The sequence below is a fragment of the Papio anubis genome, chromosome 7 (assembly GCF_008728515.1).
Source record: "Papio anubis isolate 15944 chromosome 7, Panubis1.0, whole genome shotgun sequence".
NCBI lineage: Eukaryota > Metazoa > Chordata > Mammalia > Primates > Cercopithecidae > Papio > Papio anubis.
Window position 1 is genome coordinate 117,239,803 of NC_044982.1, and position 25,183 is coordinate 117,264,985.

At 38.9% G+C, this 25,183-nt stretch overlaps 1 protein-coding gene across 12 annotated transcripts in view; it reads left to right on the forward strand.

Annotated features, from left to right (window-relative positions):
* Positions 1 to 25,183, forward strand: part of MYO9A (myosin IXA) — a 301,131-nt gene that overhangs the window by 249,286 nt on the left and 26,662 nt on the right. For all 12 annotated transcript variants that reach the window (XM_031669215.1, XM_021941798.1, XM_031669218.1 and 9 more), the window contains 5 exons: positions 2,207 to 2,268; positions 19,790 to 19,982; positions 22,080 to 22,208; positions 22,971 to 23,076; positions 24,145 to 24,276. In XM_031669215.1, coding sequence (XP_031525075.1) covers positions 2,207 to 2,268; positions 19,790 to 19,982; positions 22,080 to 22,208; positions 22,971 to 23,076; positions 24,145 to 24,276 — 622 coding nt within the window. The remainder of the gene's footprint in view (positions 1 to 2,206; positions 2,269 to 19,789; positions 19,983 to 22,079; positions 22,209 to 22,970; positions 23,077 to 24,144; positions 24,277 to 25,183) is intronic.

The window sequence follows — 25,183 nt, forward strand, 5'->3', positions numbered from 1 at the left end:
GTAGCTGGGATTACAGGCACATACCACCACGCCTAGCTAATTTTTGTGTTTTTAGTGGAGACAGGGTTTTGCCATGTTGGCCAGGCTGGTCTCGAACTCCTGACCTCAGGTGATCCACCCGCCTTGTCCTCCTAAAGTGCTGGGATTACAGGTGTGAGCCACTGTGCCCGCTCCCCACCCCCCAAAATTCTCTATTCTTTTACTCAGACTTAATAGTCTTCATAGAACTCATTACCACCCAAAATTACATTAAGTATTTGTTTTCTTGTTTTTCAGTCTATGCCTCTAAAATATATGCTCTATAGGTCAGGAAACTGATTTGTCTTTTTTAAAAAATATATATCATCAGTACCTAAAACAATGATGGCACATAGTAAGTTTTAATAAATATTTGTTGGTTAGATAGACCTATAGATGGATGGATGGATGGATAAATGAATAAATTCTTAGATTATAGTCAGAAAGGTACTTTTCCTACTGTAATCCTTTTAGCAGATTACAATAGAAAAATATAAATATATAAAATATATAAATATATAATATATATTATTTCACGTATAAATATATATATACAAATATATAAATCCTAAAATGTGAGTAGAGATTCTTTGTAGATCAACTTGGTTCTGGCTCACAGTGGACCTTTAGCCTCCACTCATTTTATACATCTGCTCTGGTGCTATTATTAGTTCTGTGAAGCTTCGCTTTTACTAGTGGGCTAAAATTGAATGAAGCAAATACCAGGAAAGGACCAGATCCGGTATGACAGCAGTTTGCCACAGAAAAATTGCCACTATTACTATATATTTACTTATTCCATGGTTCAACAGCAGTTTTGCTTTGGTTTTATTATCAGTAGTCTAAAAAATCATAATGAGTCTGAAAATAGGAAGTAGTTTGAAATGTATTTGACTCTTTAGTGTAACTATGATTCTTGTAGGTTTAGTTTCTTCTGTAACTTAAAGCTAAAAATTTAAATGATTTTCTTTTTTATGACTGTTGGGTTGGTTTGATTTTTTTTTTTTTTTTTTTTTTTTTTGAGATGGAGTCTAACTTTGTTGCCCAGGCTAGAGTGCAGTGGCACAATCTCAGCTCACTGCAACCTTCGCCTCCCAGGTTTAAGTGCTTGTCCTGCCTCAGCCTCCCGAGTAGCTGGGATTACAGGCACCCACCACCACGCCCAGCTAATTTTTGTATTTTTAGTAGAGACAGGGTTTTACCATGTTGGTCAGGCTGGTCTGGAACTCCTGACCTCAAGTGATCCACCCGCCTCGACCTCCCAAAGTGCTGGGATTATAGGCATGAGCCACTGTGCCTGTCCTGATTTGATTTTTTAATAGATTTAGCTAACTTTCTTTGTTGTTATCCTGATGATTTCACCAGTACAGTGACATGGCCTCCCTTACCTGATCTTGGCCTTCAGAAGCCTACAAGTTACATTTTACAAGCTGAAGAAAGGATATTCAGGTATTGGTACACAGAAGCCAGAGCTGGTATAGCAAAATGAATAAGCAGCTGTATTCTCAGTACCCTCCTCTTAATGTGCCTCTTCCTATTCACCAGCTGCCAAGCCACCCTGGGTTATCACCACTTCTCTAAATTATTTTAGCTCTGAACCTTTTCTTTATCCCATCTTCCCAGTCACAACTGAATATTCTTCATGTTCTGGTTCTTCAGAGCTCTGTTCTGAACCTTTAGAGATGATAAATAAGACCTTTCTTATATCTTATTGTGCTACCCAATTTGTTTTCATTTCAGGAAGGGTCTTTGACATTAATGCCTTCCTTATCTATAGGAATGATTCTTACTAGGCATTTCTGAGATTTTAGTATGTTGTAGAGCATATATGTGGTGGAACATGAACACTAATTTGTGAATCAAACCACAAATATAAGTATCCTGCTGGAATTTATTGGGGAGTGGTACTGTGTAGCATAGGAGCAGGATGAGCAATTTTGAAAGAACAAAAAGCTTTTTCATTGACTGTGGCTAGAAATTTTGATCATGTTTTCAATGTCATTATACCAAATAGAATGGGCTAAAATTCTTTTTAATTATACCATTGTACAAAGTATGTATGTCATATTACTTACAGCAGTCTAACATTTAAAGAAAAATAGTAAGTCTAAAATAAAGTATACTTGATAAGTTCTTATCATTGATGTGCCGATTTCTAAAACTGTTGCATTCCTCACCTATTTTTCAGTATGCAAGTATGCTTGCCATAAGAAATGCTGTCTGAAAACCACAGCCAAGTGCTCTAAAAAGGTAAGAAATTATCTTCTTATCAGTAATAGATAACAGACCTGTTGGTCTTTTGTGCCTTATGGAAATAAATTAAGGCCTTTTTGGTAGTTTTACAGAAAAGTGGTTTTTAAACTTTTTGACCACAAATCACAGTAAGAAATATGTTTCATGCCATGATCCAGTTCACATGTTTGGTGATATATGTACAAAACTAAATTGATTTTCATAGAATTACTTTACTATTACTATATGTGAGTTACTAAATTAATTTCATAAGCCACAATTTGAAGAACACTGCATTGAGGTTTCATACTTCCTTAAACACTCATAAATCTTCCTAGGAATTATCCTTAATGCAGTAAGCTACAATTAAAGATCAACAAATTTAAACATGAATAGCAAAATTCACCAGCATGGATGGTTGTTGTTTTTACATATATCTCTTGGGTACACAGAGATCTAAAATATACTGTACACATACTGTTTGATACCTTATGTTTCAAGGAAGTAATCTTTTTTAAAAAATTCAGGCTTTTATTGATGTATGATCACAACATTTTCTTGTTCATTAATCACATACTGACAGTTGTTACAATAGCATGTAAATCTGAAATATAAATGTGTGTCCATGTTGTTTGCAGTAGACCAGTCATGGTAAAGTACAGAGAGAAATTTGATTCAGGAATTAAAATGCAAAGAATATGAGTGAGACATTTGCTTCCAGCTAAGATGAAGTAGCTTGTGTCAGACCAATACTAAAAATGTTTGTTGGCAAGATCAGGGAACTGCCCAGGGAAATTGTACCTTAGGAGACTAGATTTTAGAGAGAAGAGAATGCAGAGTAGTGAATCTAGATCTGTGAGATCTTTTTCTTCTAGTGGAAATTGTTCAATTTTTGCTGTAGGACAAGAAACCAATATTCTGGGCAGAAGGCCACATTTAAGATTCAGAGAAGCCAGCAGAGCATTTAGCAATCTCATAGGACTTTAGAGACAAAAGTTGAAATCTGGGACTGACAGGACTTGAGGGACCATGATCCAGTCATCTGCAGAAGGCAACCTGAAACTCAGAGGTTTTCCACTCAAGGCATTTTCTTTTTTCAATTCTTAAAGTCTAAGACGTTAATCAGAAAAGAAGACTGAAGTTTTCTGCAGTCTCTCAATGCTAAGGAGAGAAAAATTAGAGTTACAGTATCCCCTTTTGAAGAGAGGGGCCCTAGGCAGTACTGTAGACTCTCAATGAGACCTCTGCAGAAGTGCACTCTAGGAATGGGGGTAAACTACTGATAAACTGAGCTTAACAAAAACTACAAACTAACTTTGAGCCACTCCTTGAGTGTATTAAGGTGATCTGCTCCTTTTTCTAATAAGCCACCCATCAGAAAGAATAGGGTGAAGCCTCTCTAGAAAGATAACATCATCCAGAGCCTTTGTAACTTTTTTCCATATAATCTCAGACATAAAGAAATAAGACTAGGGCCAGGCGCGGTGGCTGAAGCCTGTAATCCCAGCACTTTGGGAGGCCGAGACGGGCGGATCACGAGGTCACGAGATCGAGACCATCCTGGCTAACATGGTGAAACCCCGTGTCTACTAAAAATAATACAAAAAACTAGCCGGACGAGGTGGCGGGCGCCTGTAGTCCCAGCTACTCGGGAGGCTGAGGCAGGAGAATGGCGTAAACCCAGGAAGCAGATCTTGCAGTGAGCTGAGATCCGGCCACTGCACTCCAGCCTGGGTGACAGAGCGAGACTCTGTCTCAAAAAAAAAAAAAAAAAAAAAGAAATAAGACTAAGAGAAAAACTAGTGGGCAATATCAACAGACTTACAGATAACCCAGTTAGTGAATTACCAGATACATATGTTAAGGGATTTTTAATTAATATGTTTAAATAATAGATACAAAGATGGAGAAGTTAGCCAAAGAACTGAAATACAGTTGGCCCTCTGTATCCATGGGTTCCATATCTGTGAATTTAACCAACTACAAGTCAAAAGTAATTGGGGGCCGGACACGGTGGCTCATGCCTGTAATCCCAGCACTTTGGAAGGTTGAGGTGGACAGATCACCTGAGATCAGGAGTTCAAGACCAGCCTGGCCAACAGAGAAACCCCCTCTCTACAAAAAATACAAAAATTAGCCGAGTGTAGTTGTGGGCAGCTATAATCCCAGCTACTCAGGAGGCTGAGGCAGGAGAATCGCTTGAACCTAGGAGGTGGTTGCAGTGAGCTGAGATCCTGCCACTGCACTCCAGCCTGGGTGACAGAGCAAGACTCCATCTCAAAAAAAAAAAACAGTAATTGGGAAAAAACATTGCACACAGTTCCAAAAAGTAAAACTTCAATTTTCTGTGTATTAAATACTACGTTGAATCCACAGAATAAAATAATGTGAGGCATTATATTAGGTATTATAAGTAATCTAGGGCTGACTTGAAGTATACAGGAGGAAGTATATCTGTTATATGCAGATACAGCACCATTTTATATGAAGGACTTGAGTATCCATGGGTTTTGGTATCCGTGGGGGGCAGGGAGGGTGTCCTGGAACCATTCTCCAAGGGATAACTGTATATATTTAAATATATATTTTTAAAGAATCAAATAGAAATTCCGGAAATGCAAAATGGAGTTAAAATTATAAACTGAAAATATAGGTTTAATCGTCATAGCAGAAGAGAAGTTTGGGCCAGGCGTGGTGGCTTATGCCTGTAATCTCAGCCCTTTGGGAGGCCAACTTGGGTGGATCACCTGAGCCCAGGAGTTTAAGACCAGCTTGGGCAACACGACGAAACCCCGTCTCTACTAAAAATACAAAAATCAGTTGGGCATGTTGGCACATTCCTGTAGTCTTAGCTACTAGGGAGACCACGGCAGGAGGAACACTTGAACCTGGGAGGCTGAGGCTTCAGTGAGCTGTGAGCGTGCCACTATACTTCATCCTGGTAACAGAGTGAAATCCTGTCTCAAGAGAAAAAGAGGAGAAATTTGGTGAACCGAAAGATAGGTTGGTAGATATATCCAGGCATGGAGAGCAAAGAGAATGGAGAAATACAGAAATAGATGTGAGAGACATAGGGGAAAGAATGAAGGTTCTTAAATGTATATAATTGGAGTCCAGGAAAAAAGTAGAGAGAACAAGGCAGAAGCAACATTTTAAGAGATAATGGCCAACACAGCAAGTCACAGGTTCATAAAAACCTTTTAACCTAAAGTGGGACAAATATAGAGAAAACTACACCTAGATGTGTACAGTGCTCCAAACAAACAAACAAAAAAATTTCTTAAAAGCATTCAGAAGGAAATAAGCATTACCTAAAGGAGCAATGAAATTGCTTGACAATTGACAACTGAATTCTGGACAGAAGTGATGGAAGCCAAGAAAACAGTGACTTGTTATCTTTTAGTGTAAAAATAAAGACAACCCAGATATCTGTACCCAGTGAAAATACCCTTCAAAAGTGAAAGTGTTGTGAAGACATTTTCAAACAGAAGCTCAGCAGCAGACCTGCACCAGAATTTGTCACCAGCAGATCTACACTAGAAGAAATACTAAAGGAGGTTCTCCAGAAAGAAGGAAAATGGTCTCAGATGGAAACAGAAATAAGGAAGGAATGAAGAGCAGTAGAAAGAGTAAATAATATGCATAAACATAAATGTATAGTGGCTGAAAACAGTCATAATGTCTTGTGGGGCTTAAAGTGTATACAGAATTAAAATGCATGACAACAACACAAAAACAGTTGGTTAAGTGAAGTCAAAATATTCTAAGGTCTCTGTGTCATGTGGAAACTGGTAAGCATGCTAGAAATATATTAGACTTAAATATTTTGTGAATATTTGCTAAAGTAACCACCAAGTAAAAGAATATATAACTTAAAAACTAATAAAGACAATAAAGTCGAAAAACAAAAGTAGTTTATTAATGTATTATAAAAGAAAGTAAGAAATTAGAGAAAAACACAAAACAGGTTGACAAAGAAAAAATAAATAGCAGATTGACAGATATACATTGAAATATATTGGTGATCACATTAAATGTTAAAAGGGTAAATGCTCCAAATAGGAGACTAAAGTTAAAATCAACTGAAAAATCTCAGTGATATGATATTCATAAGAGACATACTTAAATATAAAACTATAGAAAGATTGAAAGCAACAGGATAGAAATAGATGGCATGCAAAGAATAACCAATAGAAAGATGTTATAAAGTGTACTTTAAGGCAAGAAGCATCACTTCAAATAAAGGTGTATCATAATGAAGGTTCAAACCATCAGGGAAATACAAAAATTCTAACATTATAAGCCTCTAATATTTAGTTTCAGTATCTGGAAGACAAATTAGGAAGGATACAAGTGATAAGAAAAATTTGATGTAATTGGCATATATTAAACTCTATGTCCTACAGCTGCTAAATGCACATTCTTTTCCAGTGCATGTGAAACATTTGATAAAATTAATCATGTGCTGAACCATGGAGCTAGTCCCTGTAAATTTCAATGGATTGAAAATATCGGTAGTATGTTCTTTGACCACAGTGGAATTGAGCTGTAAATGAACAAAAAGATAAGTGGACAATTCTCAAATGTTTAGAAATTAAGCAGCATATTTCTAAATTTTCTAAATTACAATAAAAGTGGAAAAACATTTTGAACTAAATGGTAATGGGTATGATATAACAAAATACATGGAGTACAGTTAAAATTATCCTAAGAGAAAAACTTACAGCTTTTAAGTGCATACATTAGAAAGTGAGCAGGTTTGGAAATGATCTTAACTTTCATCTCAAGAAGGTAGGAAAAACCTCCAAAAACCCATCTAATTAAACCTCAAGACAGTGGAAGGAAGACAATAATAAAGAAATAAATGAAATCGAGATCATTTGTACAGTAGAGGAAAATCTACAATGCCAAATTTTGGCTCCTGGAAAAGAATTAAAAAAATAAGTAAACAAGAAAGAATAATCAAGAAAAAAAAATTTTTTCAAAAGCAGCAATTGTCAATATCAAGAATAAAAATGTGGATATCACTGCAGATACTGCACAGATTAAAAGGATACTCTGAGGCGGGTGGATCACAGGGTCAGGAGATCGAGACCATCCTGGCTAACCACAGTGAAACCCCATCTCTACTAAAACACAAAAAATTAGCCAGACATGGTGGCATGCGCCTGTACTCCCAGCTACTAGGGAGGCTGAGGCAGGAGAACCGCTTCAACCTGGGAGGCAGAGGTTGCAGTGAGCCGAGATTGCGCCATTGCACTCCAGCCTGGGCGAAAGAGCAGGACTCCTTCTTAAAAAAAAAAAAAAAAAAAAAGGCTGTTATGGATAAATTGATACCAATAAATTTGATAATTAACATCAATTGGACAAACTCCTTTGAAAATACAACTCAGTTAAACTAACTCAAGAAGTAGGAAATCTGATTAAAATCTATTAAAATAGAATTTGTGGTTTAAAATCTCACAAAGATATCTCCAGGCCCAGATTTCACCTTTGAATACTTCCACATATTTAAGGAAGAAATAACACAAATCTTTTTATAAACTCTGTCAGAGAAATGGTAAAAGAATGTGTCATAGGCCGGGTGCGGTGGCTCAAGCCTGTAATCCCAGCACTTTGGGAGGCCGAGACGGGCGGATCACAAGGTCAGCAGATCGAGACCATCCTGGCTAACACGGTGAAACCCCATCTCTACTAAAAATTACAAAAAACTAGCCGGGCGAGGTGGCAGGCGCCTGTAGTCCCAGCTACTCAGGAGGCTGAGGCAGGAGAATGGCGTAAACCTGGGAGACGGAGCTTTCAGTGAGCTGAGATCCAGCCACTGCACTCCAACCTGGGCGACAGAGCAAGACTCCGTCTCAAAAAAAAAAAAAAAAAGAATGTATCATAACTTTTTTTCCCAACTTGGCTTATGAGAACAGAGAAACCTTCAAGTCAAATATAAAGGATACTGTAATAACAGAAAATTACAAGTCATATCTCATAAGCATAGATGTAAAAGTCTTAATCAAAATATTAGTACATTGAATCTAGTGATCTATAAAAATGATAATACCTCATTCCATAAATGCAAGGTTGATTTACCATTCAAAAATTAATGAATGATTTACTACACAGTACAAATAAAAGAATAATCATCTCAATAAATACAGGAAAAGTATTGGGTAAAATTAAAAACTCATTCATTATTCAAAAAATCACAGAAGATATATATATGGATGGATGGATATGTATATAGAGAGAGAGCTTGGATCTAAAATACATAAAAAGCATCCACAGATCAGTAGCAAAGACAATTTTCATCTCTGTAAAAAACTGAGCAAATGTACTTCACAAAAGTGGATTTCTCTTTTCTTTTCTTTTCCTTTTTTTTTTTTTTTTTTTGAGACAAGTTGTCCAGGCTGGAGTGTAGTGGTATAATCTTGGCTCAAGCCAGGCACGGTGGCTCAAGCCTGTAATCCCAGCACTTTGGGAGGCCGAGACGGGCGGATCATGAGGTCACGAGATCGAGACCATCCTGGCTAACCCAGTGAAACCCTGTCTCTACTAAAAAATACAAAAAACTAGCCAGGCGAGGTGGCGGGCGCCTGTAGTCCCAGCTACTCGGGAGGCTGAGGCAGGAGAATGGCATAAACCCAGGAGGCAGAGCTTGCAGTGAGCTGAGATCCAACCACTGCACTCCAGCCTGGGAGACAGAGCGAGACTCCGTCTCAAAAAATAATAATAATAATAATCGTGGCTCACTGCAGCCTTGACTCAAGTGATCCTCCCACCTCAGCCTCCTCAGTTGCTGGGACTACATGTGTGCACCACCATGCCTGGCTAATTTTTTTGTATTCTTAGTAGAAACAGAGTTTTACCATGTTGCTCAGGCTAGACTTGAACTTCTGGGCTCAAGCAATCTGTCTCCCTAGGCCTCCCAAAGTGTTGGGATTACTAAAACTGGATTTCTCCATAACCAAAAACATACAAAAAGGTCTCCAGCGTCACTAATCATCAGGAACATGCAAATTAAAACACAGTGAGATATATCATATACTCATTTGAATGACTAAAATGGAAAACAAAACTTTTATTTTTTTTTGTTTGTTTGTTTTTTTTTTTTTTTTTTTTTTTTTGTAATCTCGCCCGGCTAGTTTTTCGTATTTTTTAGTAGAGACGGGGTTTCACCGTGTTCGCCAGGATGGTCTTGATCTCCTGACCTCGTGATCCACCCGTCTCGGCCTCCCAAAGTGCTGGGATTACAGGCGTGAGCCACCGCGCCCGGCCAACAAAACTTTTAATACATTGCTGGTAGGAGTGTAGGTTGGCCAATACACTCTTTAAATTATTTCGTAGTGGCCGGGCGCGGTGGCTCAAGCCTGTAATCCCAGCACTTTGGGAGGCCGAGACGGGCGGATCACGAGGTCAGGAGATGGAGACCATCCTGGCTAACACGGTGAAACCCCGTCTCTACTAAAAAATACTAAAATACTAAAATAATAAAATAATAAAATACTAAAATAATAAAAAATACTAAAAAATAAAAAAAAATTATTTCGTAGTATCTATCAAACCTTTTAAGCATAAGCATTTCTCATGACTCAGCAATACCCCTGCAAGACATACACCCAACAGATATACATATGTATTTGTGCCAAAGCACAATATGAACATTATGTGAAACATACCAAAACTTAGAAGAAACGTGTCTATTAGCAGTAGAATGAATAAATAAAATATACTGTCTTTATATAATGGAATAAAGTCTACTAATGAGATTAAACTATTGATACTCATGCAATGGGTGATTTCTGCATTTCCAACTGACGTACCTGGTTCCTCTCATTGGGACTGGCTGGACAGTGGGTGCAGCCCACGGAGGGTGAGCCGAAGCAGGGCAGGGCATCGCCTCACCCAGGAAGCACAAGGGGTCAGGGGATTTCCCTTTCCTAGCCAAGGGAAGCCATGACAGACTGTACCTGGAAAAACAGGACACTTCCGCCCAAATACTGTGTTTTTTCGCACAGTCTTAGCAACCGGCAGACCAGGAGATTCTCTCCCGTGCCTGGCTTGGCGGGTCCCACGCCCACAGAGCCTTGTTCACTGCTAGCACAGCAGTCTGAGATAGACCTGCGAGGCTGCAGCCTGGCAGGGGGAGGGGCGTCTGCCATTGCTGAGGCTTGAGTAGGTAAACAAAGTGGCCAGGAAGCTCGAACTGGGTGGAGCCCTCCACAGCTCAGCAAGGCCTACTGCCTCTAGACTCCACCTCTGTGGGCAGGGCATAGCTAAACAGATGGCAGCAGAAACTTCTGCAGACTTAAACATTCCTGTCTGACTGCTCTGAAGAGAGCAGTGGTTCTCCCAGCATGGTGTTTGAGCTCTGAGAACAGACAGACTGCCTCCTCAAGTGGGTCCCTGACTCCTGTGTAGCCTAACTGGGACACACCTCCCAGTAGGGGCCGACAGACACTTCATACAGGCGGGTGCCTCTCTGGGATGAAGCTTCCAGAGGAAGGATTAGGCAGCAATATTTGCTGTTCTGCAATATTTGCTGTTCTGCAGCCTCTGCTGGTGATACCCGGGCGGACAGGGTCTGGAGTGGACCTCCAGCAAACTCCAATAGACCTGTAGCTGAGGGACCTGACTGTTAGAAGGAAAACTAACAAATGGAAAGGAATATCATCAACATTAACAAAAACGAAATCCACACCAAAACCCCATCAGTAGATGACCAACATCAAAGACCAAAGGCAGATAAAACCACAAAGATGAGGAGAAACCAGAGCAGAAAAGTTGAAAATTCTAAAAACCAGAGTGCCTCTTCTCTTCCAAAGGATTGCAGCTCCTTGCCAGCAACAGAACAAAGCTAGATGGAGAATGACTTTCACAAGTTGACAGAAGTAGACTTCAGAAGGTCAGTAATAACAAAATTCTCCAAGCTAAAGGAGCGTGTTCTGACCCATCACAAGGAAGCTAAAAACCTTGAAAAAAGGTTAGACGAATGGCTAACTAGAATAAACAGTGTAGAGAAGACCTTAAATGACCTGATAGAGCTGAAAACCATGGCACAAGAACTTTGTGACACATGCACAAGCTTCAATAACTGATTCAATCAAGTAGAAGAAAGGATATCAGTGATTGCAGATCAAATTAATGAAATAAAGCGACAAGACAAGATTAGAGAAAACAGAATGAAAAGAAAGGAACAAAGCCTCCAAAAAATATGGGACTATGTGAAAAGACCAAATCTACGTTTGGTGTACTGAAAGCAACGGGGAGAATGGAACCAAGTTGGAAAACACTCTTCAGAATGTTTTCCAGGAGAACTTCCCCTCCTAGCAAGGCAGGCCAACATTCAAATTCAGGAAATACGGAGAATACCACAAAGATACTCCTCAAGAAGAGCAACCCCAAGACACATAATTGTCAGATTCACCAAGGTTGAAATGAAGGAAAGAGTATTAAGGGCAGCCAGAGAGAAAGGTTGGGTTACCCACAAAGGGAAGCCCATCAGACTAATATTAGATCTCTCTACATAAACCCTACAAGCCAGAAAGAAGAGAGTGGGGGCCCATATTCAACATTCTTAAAGAAAAGAATTTTCAACCTAGAATTTCATATCCAGCCAAACTAAGATTCAAAAGTGAAGGAGAAATAAAATCCTTTACAGACAAGCAAATGCTGAGGGATTTTGTCACCACCAGGCCTGCCTTAGAAGAGCTCCTAAAGGAAGCACTAAACATGGAAAGGAATAAGTGATACCAGCCACTGTAAAAACATGCCAAACCGTAAAGACCATCAATGCTATGAAGAAACTGCATCAATTAACAGACAAAATAACCAACTAACATCATAATGACAGGATCAAATTCACACATAACAATATTAACCTTAAATGTAAACGGGCTAAATGCCCCAATTAAAAGACACAGACTGGCAAATTGGATAGAGTCAAGACTCATCAGTGTGCTGTATTCAGGAGACCCATCTCAGGTGCAGAGACACATATAGGCTCAAAATAAAGGGATGGAGGAAGATCTGCCAAGCAAATGGAAAGCAAAAAAAAAAAAAAAAAAAAAAAAGCAGGGGTTGCAATCCTAGTCTCTGATAAAACAGACTTTAAGCCAACAAAGATCAAAAGAGACAAAGAAGGCCATTACATAATGGTAAAGGGATCAATTCAAAAAGGAGAGCTAACTATCCTAAATATATATGCACCCAATACAAGAGCACCCAGATTCATAAAGCAAGTCCTAAGAGACCTACAAAGAGACTTAGACTCCCACACAATAATAATTGGAGACTTTAACACCACACTGTCAATATTAGATCAACGAGACAGAAGGTTAACAAAGAATATCCAGGACTTGAACTCAGCTCTGCACCAAGTGGACCTAATAGACATCTACAGAACTCTCCACCCCAAATCAACAAAATATACATTCTTCTCAGCACCACATTGCACTTATTCTAAAATTGACCACATAGTTGGAAGTCAAACACTCCTCAGCAAATGTAAAAGAACAGAAATCACAACAAACTGTCAATCAAATTAGAACTCAGGATTAAGAAACTCACTCAAAACCACACAACTACATGGAAACGGAACAACGTACTCCTGAATGACTACTGGGTAAATAACAAAATGAAGGAAGAAATAAAAGTGTTCTTTGAAACCAATGAGAACAAAGACACAATGTACCAGAATCTCTGAGACACATTTAAAGCAGTATGTAGAGGGAAATTTATAGCACTAAATGCCCACAAGAGAAAGCAGGAATATTCTAAAATTGACACCCTAACATCACAATTAAAAGAACTAGAGAAGCAAGAGCAAACAAATTCAAAAGCTAGCAGAAGGCAAAAAATAACTAATATCAGAGCAGAACTGAAGGAGATAGAGACACAGAAAACCCTTGAAAAAATCAGTGAATCCAGGAGCTGAGTTTTTGAAAAGATCAACAAAATTGATAGATCGCTAGCAAGACTAATAAGAAAAGAGAGAAGAATCAAATAGACGCAATAAAAAATGATAAAGGGGTATCACCACCGACCCCACAGAAGTGCAGACTACCATCAGAGAATACTATAAACACCTCTATGCAAACAAACTAGAAAATCTAGAAGAAATGGGCAAATTCCTGGATACATGCACCCTCCCAAGACTAAACCAGGAGAAAGTTGAATCTCTGAATAGACCAATAACAGGCTCTGAAATTGAGGCAATCATTAATAGCCTACCAACCAAAAAAAGTCCCAGACCAGACAGATTCACAGCCAAATTCTACCAGAGGTACAAAGAGGGGCTGGTACCATTCCTTCTGAAACTGTTCCAATCAACAGAAAAAGAGGGAATCCTCCCTAACTCATTTTATGAGACCAGCATCATCCTGATACCAAAGCCTGGCAGAGACACAAGAAGAAAAAGAGAATTTTAGACCAGTATCCCTGATGAACATTGATGCAGAAATCCTCTATAAAATACTGGTAAGCTGAATCCAGCAGCACATCAAAAAGCTTACTCACCATGATCAAGTTGGCTTCATCCCTGGGATGCAAGGCTGGTTCAGTATATGCAAATCAATAAACGTAATTCATCACATAAACAGAATCAAAGACAAAAACCACATGATTATCTCAATAAATGCAGAAAAGGCCTTTGACAAAATTCAACAGCCCTTCATGCTAAAAACTCTCAATAAACTAGGTATTGATGGAACATATCTCAAAATAATAAGAGCTATTTATGACAAAGCCAGTATCATACTGAATGGGCAAAAGCTGGAAGCATTCCCTTTGAAAACCAGCACAAGACAGGGATGCCCTCTCTCACCACTCCTTTTCGACATAGTGTTGGAAGTTTTGGCCAGGGCAATCAGGCAAGAGAAAGAAATAAAGGGTATTCAATTAGGAAAAGAGGAAGTCAAATTGTCCCTATTTGCAGATGACATGATTGTATATTGAGAGAACTCCATCATCTCAGCCCCAAATCTTAAGCTAATAAGCAGCTTCAGCAATGTCTCAGGGTACAAGAATCAATGTGCAAAAATCACAAGCTTTCCTATACACCAATAACAGACAAACAGAGAGCCAAATCATGAGTGAACTCCCATTCACAATTGCTACAAAGAGAATAAAATAGCTAGGAAACCAGCTTACAAGGGATGTGAAGGACCTCTTCAAGGAGAACTACAAACCACTGCTCAAGGAAATAAAACAGGACACAAACAAATGGAAGAACATTCCATGCTTATGGATAGGAAGAATCAATATTGTGAAAATGGCCATACTGCCCAAGATAATTTATAGATTCAGTGCTATCCCCATCAGGCTACCAATGACTTTCTTCACAGAATTGGAAAAAACTACTTTAAAGTTCATATGGAACCAAAAAGGAGCCCACATAGCCAAGACAATCCTAAGCCAAAAGAACAAAGCTGGAGGCATCACACTACCTGACTTCAAACTATACTACAAGGCTACAGTAACCAAAACAGCATGGTACTGGTATCAAAACACATATATAGACCAGTGGAACAGAACAGAGGCCACAGAAATAACACCACACATCTACAACCATCTAATCTTTGACAAACCTGACAAAAACAAGAAATGAGGAAAGGATTCCCTATTTAATAAATGGTACTGGGCAAACTGGCTAGCCACATGTAGAAAGCTGAAACTGGATCCCTTCCTTACACCTTAAACAAAAATTAATTCAAGATGGATTAAAGACTTAAATGTAAGACCTAAAACCATAAAAACCCTAGAAGAAAACCTAGGCAATACCATTCAGGACATAGGCATGGGCAAGGACTTCATGACTAAAACACCAAAAGCAATGGCAACAAAAGCCAAAATAGACAAATGGGGTCTAATTAAACTAAAGAGCTTCTGCAGAGCAAAAGAAATTACCATCAGAGTGAACAGGCAGCCTACAGAATGGGAGAAAATTTTTACAATCTACCCATCTGACAAAGGGCTTATACCCAGAATCTACAAAGAACTTAAACAAATTTACAAGAAAAAAACCCCATCAAAAGTAGGCAAAGGATATGCACAGACAGTTCTCAAAAGAAGCCATTTATGCAGCCAACAGACACATGAAAAAATGCTCATCATCACTGGTCATCAGAGAAATGCAAATCAAAACCACAATGAGATGCTATCTCACACCAGTTAGAATGGCGATCATTAAAAAGTCAGGAAACAAAAGATGCTGGCTGGAGAGGAGGTGGAGAAATAGGAATGCTTTTACACTGTTGATGAGCATGTAAATTAGTTCAACCATTGTGGAAAACAGTGTGGCAGTTCCTCAAGGATCTAGAACTAGACATTCCATTTGACCCAGCGACCCCTTTACTGGGTGTATACCCAGAGGATTATAAATTATGCTACTATAAAGACACATGCATACATACGTTTGTTGTGGCACTACTCATAATAGCAAAGACTTGGAACCAACCCAAATGTCCATCAGTGATAGACTGGATTAAGAAAATGTGGCACACATACATCATGGAATACTATGCAGCCATAAAGAAAGGATGAATTCATGTCCTTTGCAGGGACGTGAATGAAGCTGGAAACCATCATTCTCAGCAAACTATCACAAGGACAGAAAACCAAACACTGCATGTTCTCACTCACAGGTGGGAATTGAACAATGAGAACACTTGGACACAGGGTTGGGAAAATCACACACCGGGGCCTGTCGGAGGGTGAGGGTCTGGGGGAGGGATAACATTAGGAGAAATACCTAATGTAAATGATGAGTTGATGGGTGCAGCAAACCAACATGGCACATGTATACCTATGTAATAAACATGCACGTTCTGCATATGTACCCTAGAACTTATAATAAAAAAAGAAACATCTATTAAACAATTTTCATTAAAGCCTTAAAATCAAATCTTGACCCTAGGTATTCAAAAGAAAGAAGTTAAATCAATTAAAAATTATCAGTTGTATGTCATAGAGCAAATTAGAACAGGTGCAAAATTAATATCTTTGTATTATTAATTACCTAGGTATTGTATTCTAACTTGCTTTGCATCATTTTCATACTGTTATTTTTCCATGTACTTTCATGTACTTTTACATATCAATAATATTCATTAATGTAAAAAGTGCAAAAGAAAAAAAAATTTATTGATGCAAACAATGTTGACTGAAAGCTAGAGACAAAGGAGTACATTTAAACAAAGTTCAAAAATAGATTAACTCTAGGTGCACATACTGTGTTTTTCCATTTACATAACATCCAAAAGCAGGTAAAACTAATTTTTAGTGACAGAAGTACAGATACTGGTTATTTGTGAAGGGTAAAGGGCATGGTGGCTGGAAGAGACCTAGGGGAATTTTAAACTGTTGGTAATATTATGTTTCTTAATTTGGGTCTTTGTGAAAATCCTTTAAGCTGTAACTTGCAATGTGTGTATGTCATAGCTCCATAAAGATTTTATTTAAAATACTCATGAAGTTAGTTTAAATGAAAAATAACTATGAAACAAAAACTATTAAAATATATTTTTAGAAAAGTACTCAGAATTAAATTTTTTTCCATTTAAAATAGTAAAATTAATTTGTTTCTTCATTTCAAGAAATAGAATATTCTAGCATGTTTGCTTTAGATTATTCTAGCATGTTTGCTTTAGATTACTTAGTTTCAAATCAAATGTTTTAAAAGTTTTTGTTTAATACCTAAAAATATTTTGTTATTTTGCTTTCACAAGTTATAACATTTCTAATACCATAGGGATTTAAATAAACAGAATATGTATTTGCACATCTGTGTCCCAGCATTAGGAAAACATTTGGCTAAAATTTAATCATTACAGCAAGCCTTATTGTATTCTATTTCTATAATAATTTTTTCAGTATTTGACATATACCAGGTTGTCATGCTGTGTATGTTCAACGTAATGTTTACAACAACCTCTGAAGTAGAAAGGAGGTATTTCTGCTGCAAACGTGAAATAACCTAGCCAAGTTCACATAGTGACAAGGCAAAACTTTTAATATGCATCCTCTAAATATTCCAAGATTGTGTCCATTCTGCCTCAGACTTGGAAATGCTTTTCAGAGATGTTGTCTCTGAAATTTAACATATGTCAAAATAGACATGAAATTAATGCTCTAGGCCGGGCGCGGTGGCTCAAGCCTGTAATCCCAGCACTTTGGGAGGCCGAGGTGGGCGGATCACGAGGTCAGGAGATGGAGACCATCCTGGCTAACCCGGTGAAACCTCGTCTCTACTAAAAAAATACAAAAAACTAGCCGGGCGAGATGGCGGGCGCCTGTAGTCCCAGCTACTCGGGAGGCTGAGGCAGGAGAATGGCGTAAACCCGGGAGGCGGAGCTTACAGTGAGCTGAGATCCGGCTACTGCACTCCAGCCTGGGCCACAGAGCCAGACTCCGTCAAAAAAAAAAAAAAAAAAGAAAAGAAATTAATGCTCTAAGAATTGAGTGCTGGAATGCAGAGTATGTAGATATATTAATGATGCAAAATAATCCTGATAATACTGATACAAACTAATAAACTGATTATGCCATCCCTTATTTAAAATTATCTGGTGGCTTCCTTTCCATAGCTACTTTGCTCTGCCCAACTTTGTAGTTTTGTATTTCCTGTGCCTAAAAGATCCTGCTTTCTTTACTTACCTATTACTTGCTTTCCAACACTAAGGTTTAACATCACGTCTTTTCAAGATCATTGGTTGTTTGTTATCCAGCCCAGTCTTTCCTGATCTAGCTATCTCTCTTATGTGGTTCCATAATACTTAATAAATCTATTTATAATTTTACTTATCTTCACACACTAACTCTTTTTCTTTTGAGACAGTTTTGCTCTTGTCACCCAGGCTGGAGTACAGTGGCGCAATCTTGGCTCACTGCAATCTCTGCTTCCTATGTTCAAGTGATTCTCCTGCCTCAGCCTCCTGAGTAGCTGGGATTACAGGCACCCGCCACCATGCCTGGCTAATTTTTATATTTTTAGTAGAGATGGGGTTTCACCATATGGGCCAGGCTGGTCTTGAACTCCTGACCTTAGGTGATCCACCTGCGTCGGCCTCCCAAAATGCTGGGATTACAGGTGTGAGCCACTGCTCTGGGCCTAACACTACTAGTCTGAAGCAGAAGGCCTTGATTTTTTTTTCTTGGTGCCTAACACGTAAATGACAAATTTATGAATGTAAGGCTGGAAAGTAGAAATTAGAATCAGTTCAAGTAAGTTCTTGAGTATGAGACTCAAGAATGTTTGCACTTTAGTTTGCTATATACTAATTAGCCACTAAAGGTTTTTGAGGATAATAAAACATTATATATACTATAGAATATTTTAAAAGGGGAAATATGAATATGGGGAAAACTGGCCAAGAAACTGTTGAAATAGTCTAATTGGTTAGTGATACAGTTTTGAGCTGAGGTGATGACACTTACAAAGGAAAAAATAGAGACGATGAACTGATTGACTTGGCAACTGGTTGGGTGCAGGTTAAAGAAGAAAATGGAATATACAGTTAGGGAAGGCCAATGGTACAGGAGAAGGAAAGACAGATTTGCAAAACAATTTTCAGTCTCAGAGATAATACCTGCCATTTTTGTTTTCAGTGAATTACTTCAAATAATCTTGGGTAAGCTGTTCTGTTGCAGTCACATAGGATATAAAGTAACCTATAGGTTAATAAAGTATGATATTGGCCGGACGCAGTGGCTAACACCTGTAATCCCAGCACTTTGGGAGGCCAAGGCGGGCAGATCACTTGAGGACAGGATTTTGAGACCAGCCTGGCCAACATGATGAAACCCCGTCTGTACTAAAACTACAAATACCAGCTGGGCGTGGTGGCACGCACCTGTAGTCCCAGCTACTCAGGAGGCTGACGCATGAGAATCACTGGAACCTGGGAAGCGGAGGTTGCAGTGAGTTGAGATCGCATCATTGCACTCCAGCCTGGGTGACAGAGTGAGACTCTGTCTCAAATAAATAAATAAATAAATAAAGTATGATATTAGATACACTCTTCAAGTCAATACAGAAGAGCTATAACAGTAGTCATGGGCTAATCTGTGTGTTCCTCTACCTTTAATTATGAAATCATTTTTCAGTTAAACTTCCATAAAGTTTATATAAACATCAAAGCATTCTTATGCTTAAGAACTTGCTGACAACTCTAATTCTTATCAAATCAGTAGATTTTCTAGTGGTATCTGGTAGGTGGTCAAGCTGTTTGCATATAAAATCCAACCCTTTCCCCCATGCCCAAATCCCAGCTTTGCTTTTGAAGCAAATTTTTGACAGGAGAAGCTGTAGCCCTTTGCCACTGCCTTCATTCTTCACTCCATTATTTTCTTTTGGAGATTCTGGTGGAAAAGGATTGAAACTAATCTCACTTATTTATACTTAGTTAAACATAATTCCCTTTCTCCCAACTCTTCTAACTATGCTCATAAAACTTCAGAGAAATAAAAAGTAGCTCCTGGTAAAGAATTGGTTAAACACGTTTCAAGGTGTTAGAATGCATTTGGAAACTAAAAATTATCTTTTATTTAGTATGATCCAGAGCTATCATCTCGACAATTTGGGGTTGAACTGTCCCGTTTGACCAGCGAAGACCGAACTGTTCCTTTAGTGGTGGAAAAGCTCATAAACTACATTGAAATGCATGGACTGTATACAGAAGGTATTTATCGAAAGTCTGGTTCGACTAATAAAATCAAGGAGCTTCGACAGGGTCTAGATACAGGTAAGATAGTGCCCTCTAAATCATAATGAAATACTTTATTTAAATAGGTCATTTCATGCTCTTCAAGTTTTCATTACATGTCGATCCTTTCCTTAGCAGCCGGAAGAATGCGTTCTTTTCTGTGGCGCTTTGTTATCATTTTTTGGTTTTCTAAAGAGTCTTTGGTTTCATTTGGTCAATTTAGCAGACATATATTGAGCATATAATTTGTACTTGGGACAGATGTCATTTAATTTTTGTAATAATTCAGTAAGATTGTGATACCTCTGACAAAGAAGAAAACTAAGGTACAGGGAAATTAAATAATGAGCTGCTGATGATGATGCAAGGTGCTGTACTGTTTTTATAATATTCACAACAATCCAATGAATTAGGGATATTATTATCCCCATTTACAGAAAAAGGAACTGAGGCTTACAGAGGATCTTGCCCAAAGACTCATCACCAATAAGTGACCAAATTGGAGTTAACCCCAGATCTTCTGAATTCATAATGTTTCCCCTTTCTCTTTATGATTCTGACTCCCAGGGGTACTCTTTCCTGTGTATCATCTTGCCTGCCTACATTGATGACAGTTACTCAAACTGATAGTGAGTTGAGCATGTATCTTTGTAGAGCTGTAGTTTTAGTACTGGAATTCATGCTGGGGATTGACTTTAGTTTCATTCTCAATTTCTACACTTTATCACTGTTGGGAAGGAATAGATCTTTTTGAACCAAACAGAGTACAAAGTGTGTCCTTGTGTGGCCAAGAACCTGTGTACAGTGCTGTTTCTTATGAACAAATCAATGAGAAATGAGTATGAAAATAATAACAATGTCTGGTAAGACTCCTTCTTACCAGTTCCGTCTACAGGAAGGTTCCGTCTACAAGAGACTTGGTCTGCTTTAGTTTACAGGCAGTTACTGACTTTGTCTCTGATACCTTGAAATAGCACAAGTGAAAATCAGTCATCCCAAATCTTCGCAGTCATCTAATCTGTATAACCTTAGGGAGTTTATAAGTGAAATGGGTAAATGTGTTTTCTTTACATTTTCTAAGCTCAATTATCACTGTCCTTTTATCTCTAAGAATTACTTAAAATCAGCCTTACTTTCAGAAAATGTCCTGTATGCGTTTTTTCATTTGTCATGTAAAACATTGCTACTCAAAGTGTGGTCTGAGGACAAAGCCATAGCAAGAGAAATACAGAAATTGAGAGCAAGCATGTAGAGACGTTTATAGCAGTTTAACAATACTTCAGCATCAAAATATTTTATGTATTTATTTATTTATTTAGAGACAGTTGCTCTGTTGCCCAGGCTGTAGTACAATGGTGCAACCTTGGCTCACTGCAACCTCTGTCTCCCGGGTTCAGGCAATTCTGCCTCAGCCTCCCAAGTAGCTGGGATTACAGGCGTGTGCCACCACACCCAGCTAATTTTTATATTTTTAGTAGAGACAGCTTTCACCATGTTGGCCAGGCTGCTTTCTGTCTCCTGACCTCAAGTGATCTGCCCATCTCAGCCTCCCAAAGTGCTGGGATTACAGGCATGAGCCACCGTGCCTGGCCATGATCTTTTATTTTACACACTTCACTCCACAGCAGATTTAGAAAACAAATCAACAAGACGTATTCTTTCACCACAGTTAGAAGCACAGTTCCAAAGCATGGAATTACATTGTGGAAAATAGGTTAGTCAGTTTGATTAAGAAACATGAAGCCGACCAGGCATGGTGGCTCACGCCTGTAATCCCTCCACTTTGGGAGGCCGAGGCAGGTGGATCACCTGAGGTTGGGAGTTTGAGACCAGCCTGACCAACATGGAGAAACCCCAGCTCTACTAAAAATACAAAATTAGCCAGGCGTGGCAGCACATGCCTGTAATCCCAACTACTCAGGAGGCTGAGGCAGGAGAATCACTTGAACTTGGGAGGCAGAGGTGGTGAGCCAAGATCACAACATTGCACTCCAGCCTGGACAACAAGAGCGAAACTCCATCTCAAAAAAAAAAGAAACCTGAAGCCTTCCTTTAATGATGATAGTTTGTAAAGTGAATTATTTGAATCTCTTTGCATGTTTTGGCTTTGTTAATCTAACTCTTGTCTCTGAATAGATGCTGAGAATGTAAATCTAGATGACTATAACATACACGTCATTGCAAGTGTATTCAAACAATGGCTTCGAGATTTGCCCAATCCTCTCATGACCTTTGAACTCTATGAGGAATTTCTTCGAGCTATGGGTAAGCATAGGCTTCCTGGGTTAGAGAGAAGGCCTGTAGTTGGGAAAGAAATGCCACCTTCAAGCCGTCCTCTAGTGGTTTAATTATTATAGATCTAAAGGTAAACTTTTGACAGTGAATACAAAACTGCCAATATACTGTCACCTATTCATATGTTGACTTTTTAGAGACTCATCAAAATGTTAGTGTCCTAAAAATGTTCTGAGTGAGCCACTTGGTTGCTTCTTACAAAGAAATTGAAAGACGGGGGTTATAAAACAGATTAAAATATTAAAAATAAGAGTTTTAAGATTAGGCTTATGTTCATTTAAATTGGAAATCTAGGCAAGAACTATGTGTAAAGCTGGCTGTTTTATGCCAAGCCTAACAGGTTTCAGAGTGTAGTTTCTCAGTGCTATAGGTGCATAGGATATTGATAAAGGCCTTTCTAGAGGTATTTAGGCCCTGAGGATTCATAAATTATGTTGAATTTAATGAGAAATCAATCTGCTACACAATGACTGAAAAACTAGAACATCTCTTTCCCCTTGCTGTTATTAAGGATTACTGTGATACAGGTTCAAACTAAGGAGACTGTTTATGAATACAGAACTCAAGCTAAAGGAGTTAAATAGTTAGTTTGAGTTGCTCTTCTCCAGCCTTACAGGTACAACTACTCCTGAAACTCTATAGCCAGCCTCCTTTGCTTCATAGTGTCTGGGAGGAAGATACACTGTATAAGAGGGGATATTTAGTCTTAGTTTCTGCTCTTAATGTTTTTAGGCCTTCAGGAGAGGAAGGAGACAATCCGTGGTGTATACTCTGTGATTGATCAACTCTCCCGAACTCATCTCAATACACTGGAACGCCTCATCTTTCATCTAGTCAGGTAACTTTAAGAAGCAAGGAAACGATTTTTAATAGTTTCTCTTGGATTATTTTACATAGATAAGGAATTTCTCCTTTGGAAAACTGACAGGTATTTATATTTTTTCTTCTATTTATAAAGTCAGTGTCTCAAACAGGTGGTTAGGATACCTTGGAGCAGAAATCTTCAGCTGAGCTGGAATGCATGGCAGTTGCTTTTCTGCCCTTGTTTGAACCATGTAGCAGCTTCAGCCTCATGGTGGCACTGTGTAGTTTAGCCTGTTTTCTAACAGCTGAACTAGAAAGGATATATAATCTACTGAAATGACCTAATTCATATGAGGGGTTCAGATCGTTCTCAGAAATTAACTGACCAAAGAGGTGTCAGGAGTAGTGTCTCTTCCCCTGTATGTAAATATCAGCAGTAGTTGAGAAGAAAGCCATCTTTATTTGTGGTTAAAGCTTCTACTCTGCATTCTTTTTTGTTGTTGTTGTTGTTGTTGAGACACAGTTTCACTCTCACCCAGGCTGGAGTGCAGTCTCAGCTAACTGCAACCTCCGCCTCCCCAGTTCAAGTGATTCTCCTGCCTCAGCCCCCTACATAGCTGGGATTACAGGCGTGCGCCACCACACCTGGCTAATTTGTGTATTGTTAATGGAGACAAGGTTTTGCCATGTTGGCCAAGCTTGTCTCAAACTCCTGACCTCAAGTAATCTGCCCACATCGGCCTCCCAAAATGCTGGATTACAAGTGTGGGCCACCATGCCTGGCTGATTCTGCATTCTTTGGACTTCAGTTCATCTAGTGATCTTGGCCTGGAGCAGGTAGGTCCCAGATTTCCCTTGGGAAGCTATCGGCTGACCTAGACTGCTTCAAGGAAAGAACAAGTGAAAATACATTTTCCAGAGACAAAGGAACAACTTGGGAAAAGTCTGCAGACACTTAAACTTACTAGAAGTACTTATATCCTTCTAGTACTATGCAGTTCATGTCATACTGTCTTCTTTTGCTCATCTCTTCTGCCCTTTCCTTATGGTGCTCCCTTTTTATCCCTTAGTCACTTGTTTTTTGTTTTGTTTTATTTCTTAGGATTGCTCTACAGGAAGACACTAATCGAATGTCTGCTAATGCTTTGGCCATTGTGTTTGCGCCCTGCATTCTCCGCTGCCCTGACACCACTGACCCACTACAAAGCGTACAGGACATCAGTAAGACTACCACGTAAGGCCAGTTACCATAACCTCTACAAGACCTCAGGGACTTCTGACTACGTAGTCACTGTATCCAGATATCAGACATAGTGAATGGGTTCATAAATTCAGGTGTTTTTAAGAAGATTGTTGGACACTGCTGGGTTTTCTTATGCTGAGGATGCAAACTCCTGGATTCAACTGAGCATCATTTGTCTTAAAGCGTCTTATTTTTTAAATCTGGCTTTTCTTTAGGACTGCTTATAGTTTCTAAATAGGTTTTAGATTTCCATTTTACCAAATTATGAACACTTAGTATCTTCCTGTAATCTAGCCTAACTGTGGTCTTATGGCTCTGAATCCTTTGGTCTTAATACTTCAGTATTCTTGTATTTCACCTTGGTCTTTTTTCTTGGGGCTCTGCTTTCCTTCTAATGTGGTTTTCTTTTGCTCTCCTTAATCTTGACTGCAAAAGGAACTTTAAAAAAATATGTCACTGTTTGGATCCCATCCCCATAGAGTCTGATTTAATTGGTTTAGGGTATAGCCTGGGCATTGAGATTTGTAACTGCTCTTTATTTTTTATTATTTATTATTTTTTTATTTTTTTTGAGATGGAGTTTTACTCTTGTCGCCTAAGCTGGAGTGCAATGGCACGATCTTGGCTCACTGCAACCTCCACCTCCCAGGTTCAAGTGATTCTCCTGCCTCAGCCTCCCAAGTAGCTGGGATTATAGGCATGCACCACCACGCCTGGCTAATTTAGTATTTTTAGTAGAGACAGGATTTCACCATGTTGGCCAGGTTGGTCTCAAACTCCTGACCTCAGGTGATCCACCTGCCTCTGCCCCGCAAAGTGCTGGGATTACAGGCGTGAACCACTGTGCCCGGCCGTAACTGCTCTTTAGATGGCTTCTAAAGTGCAGCCAAAGTTGTGA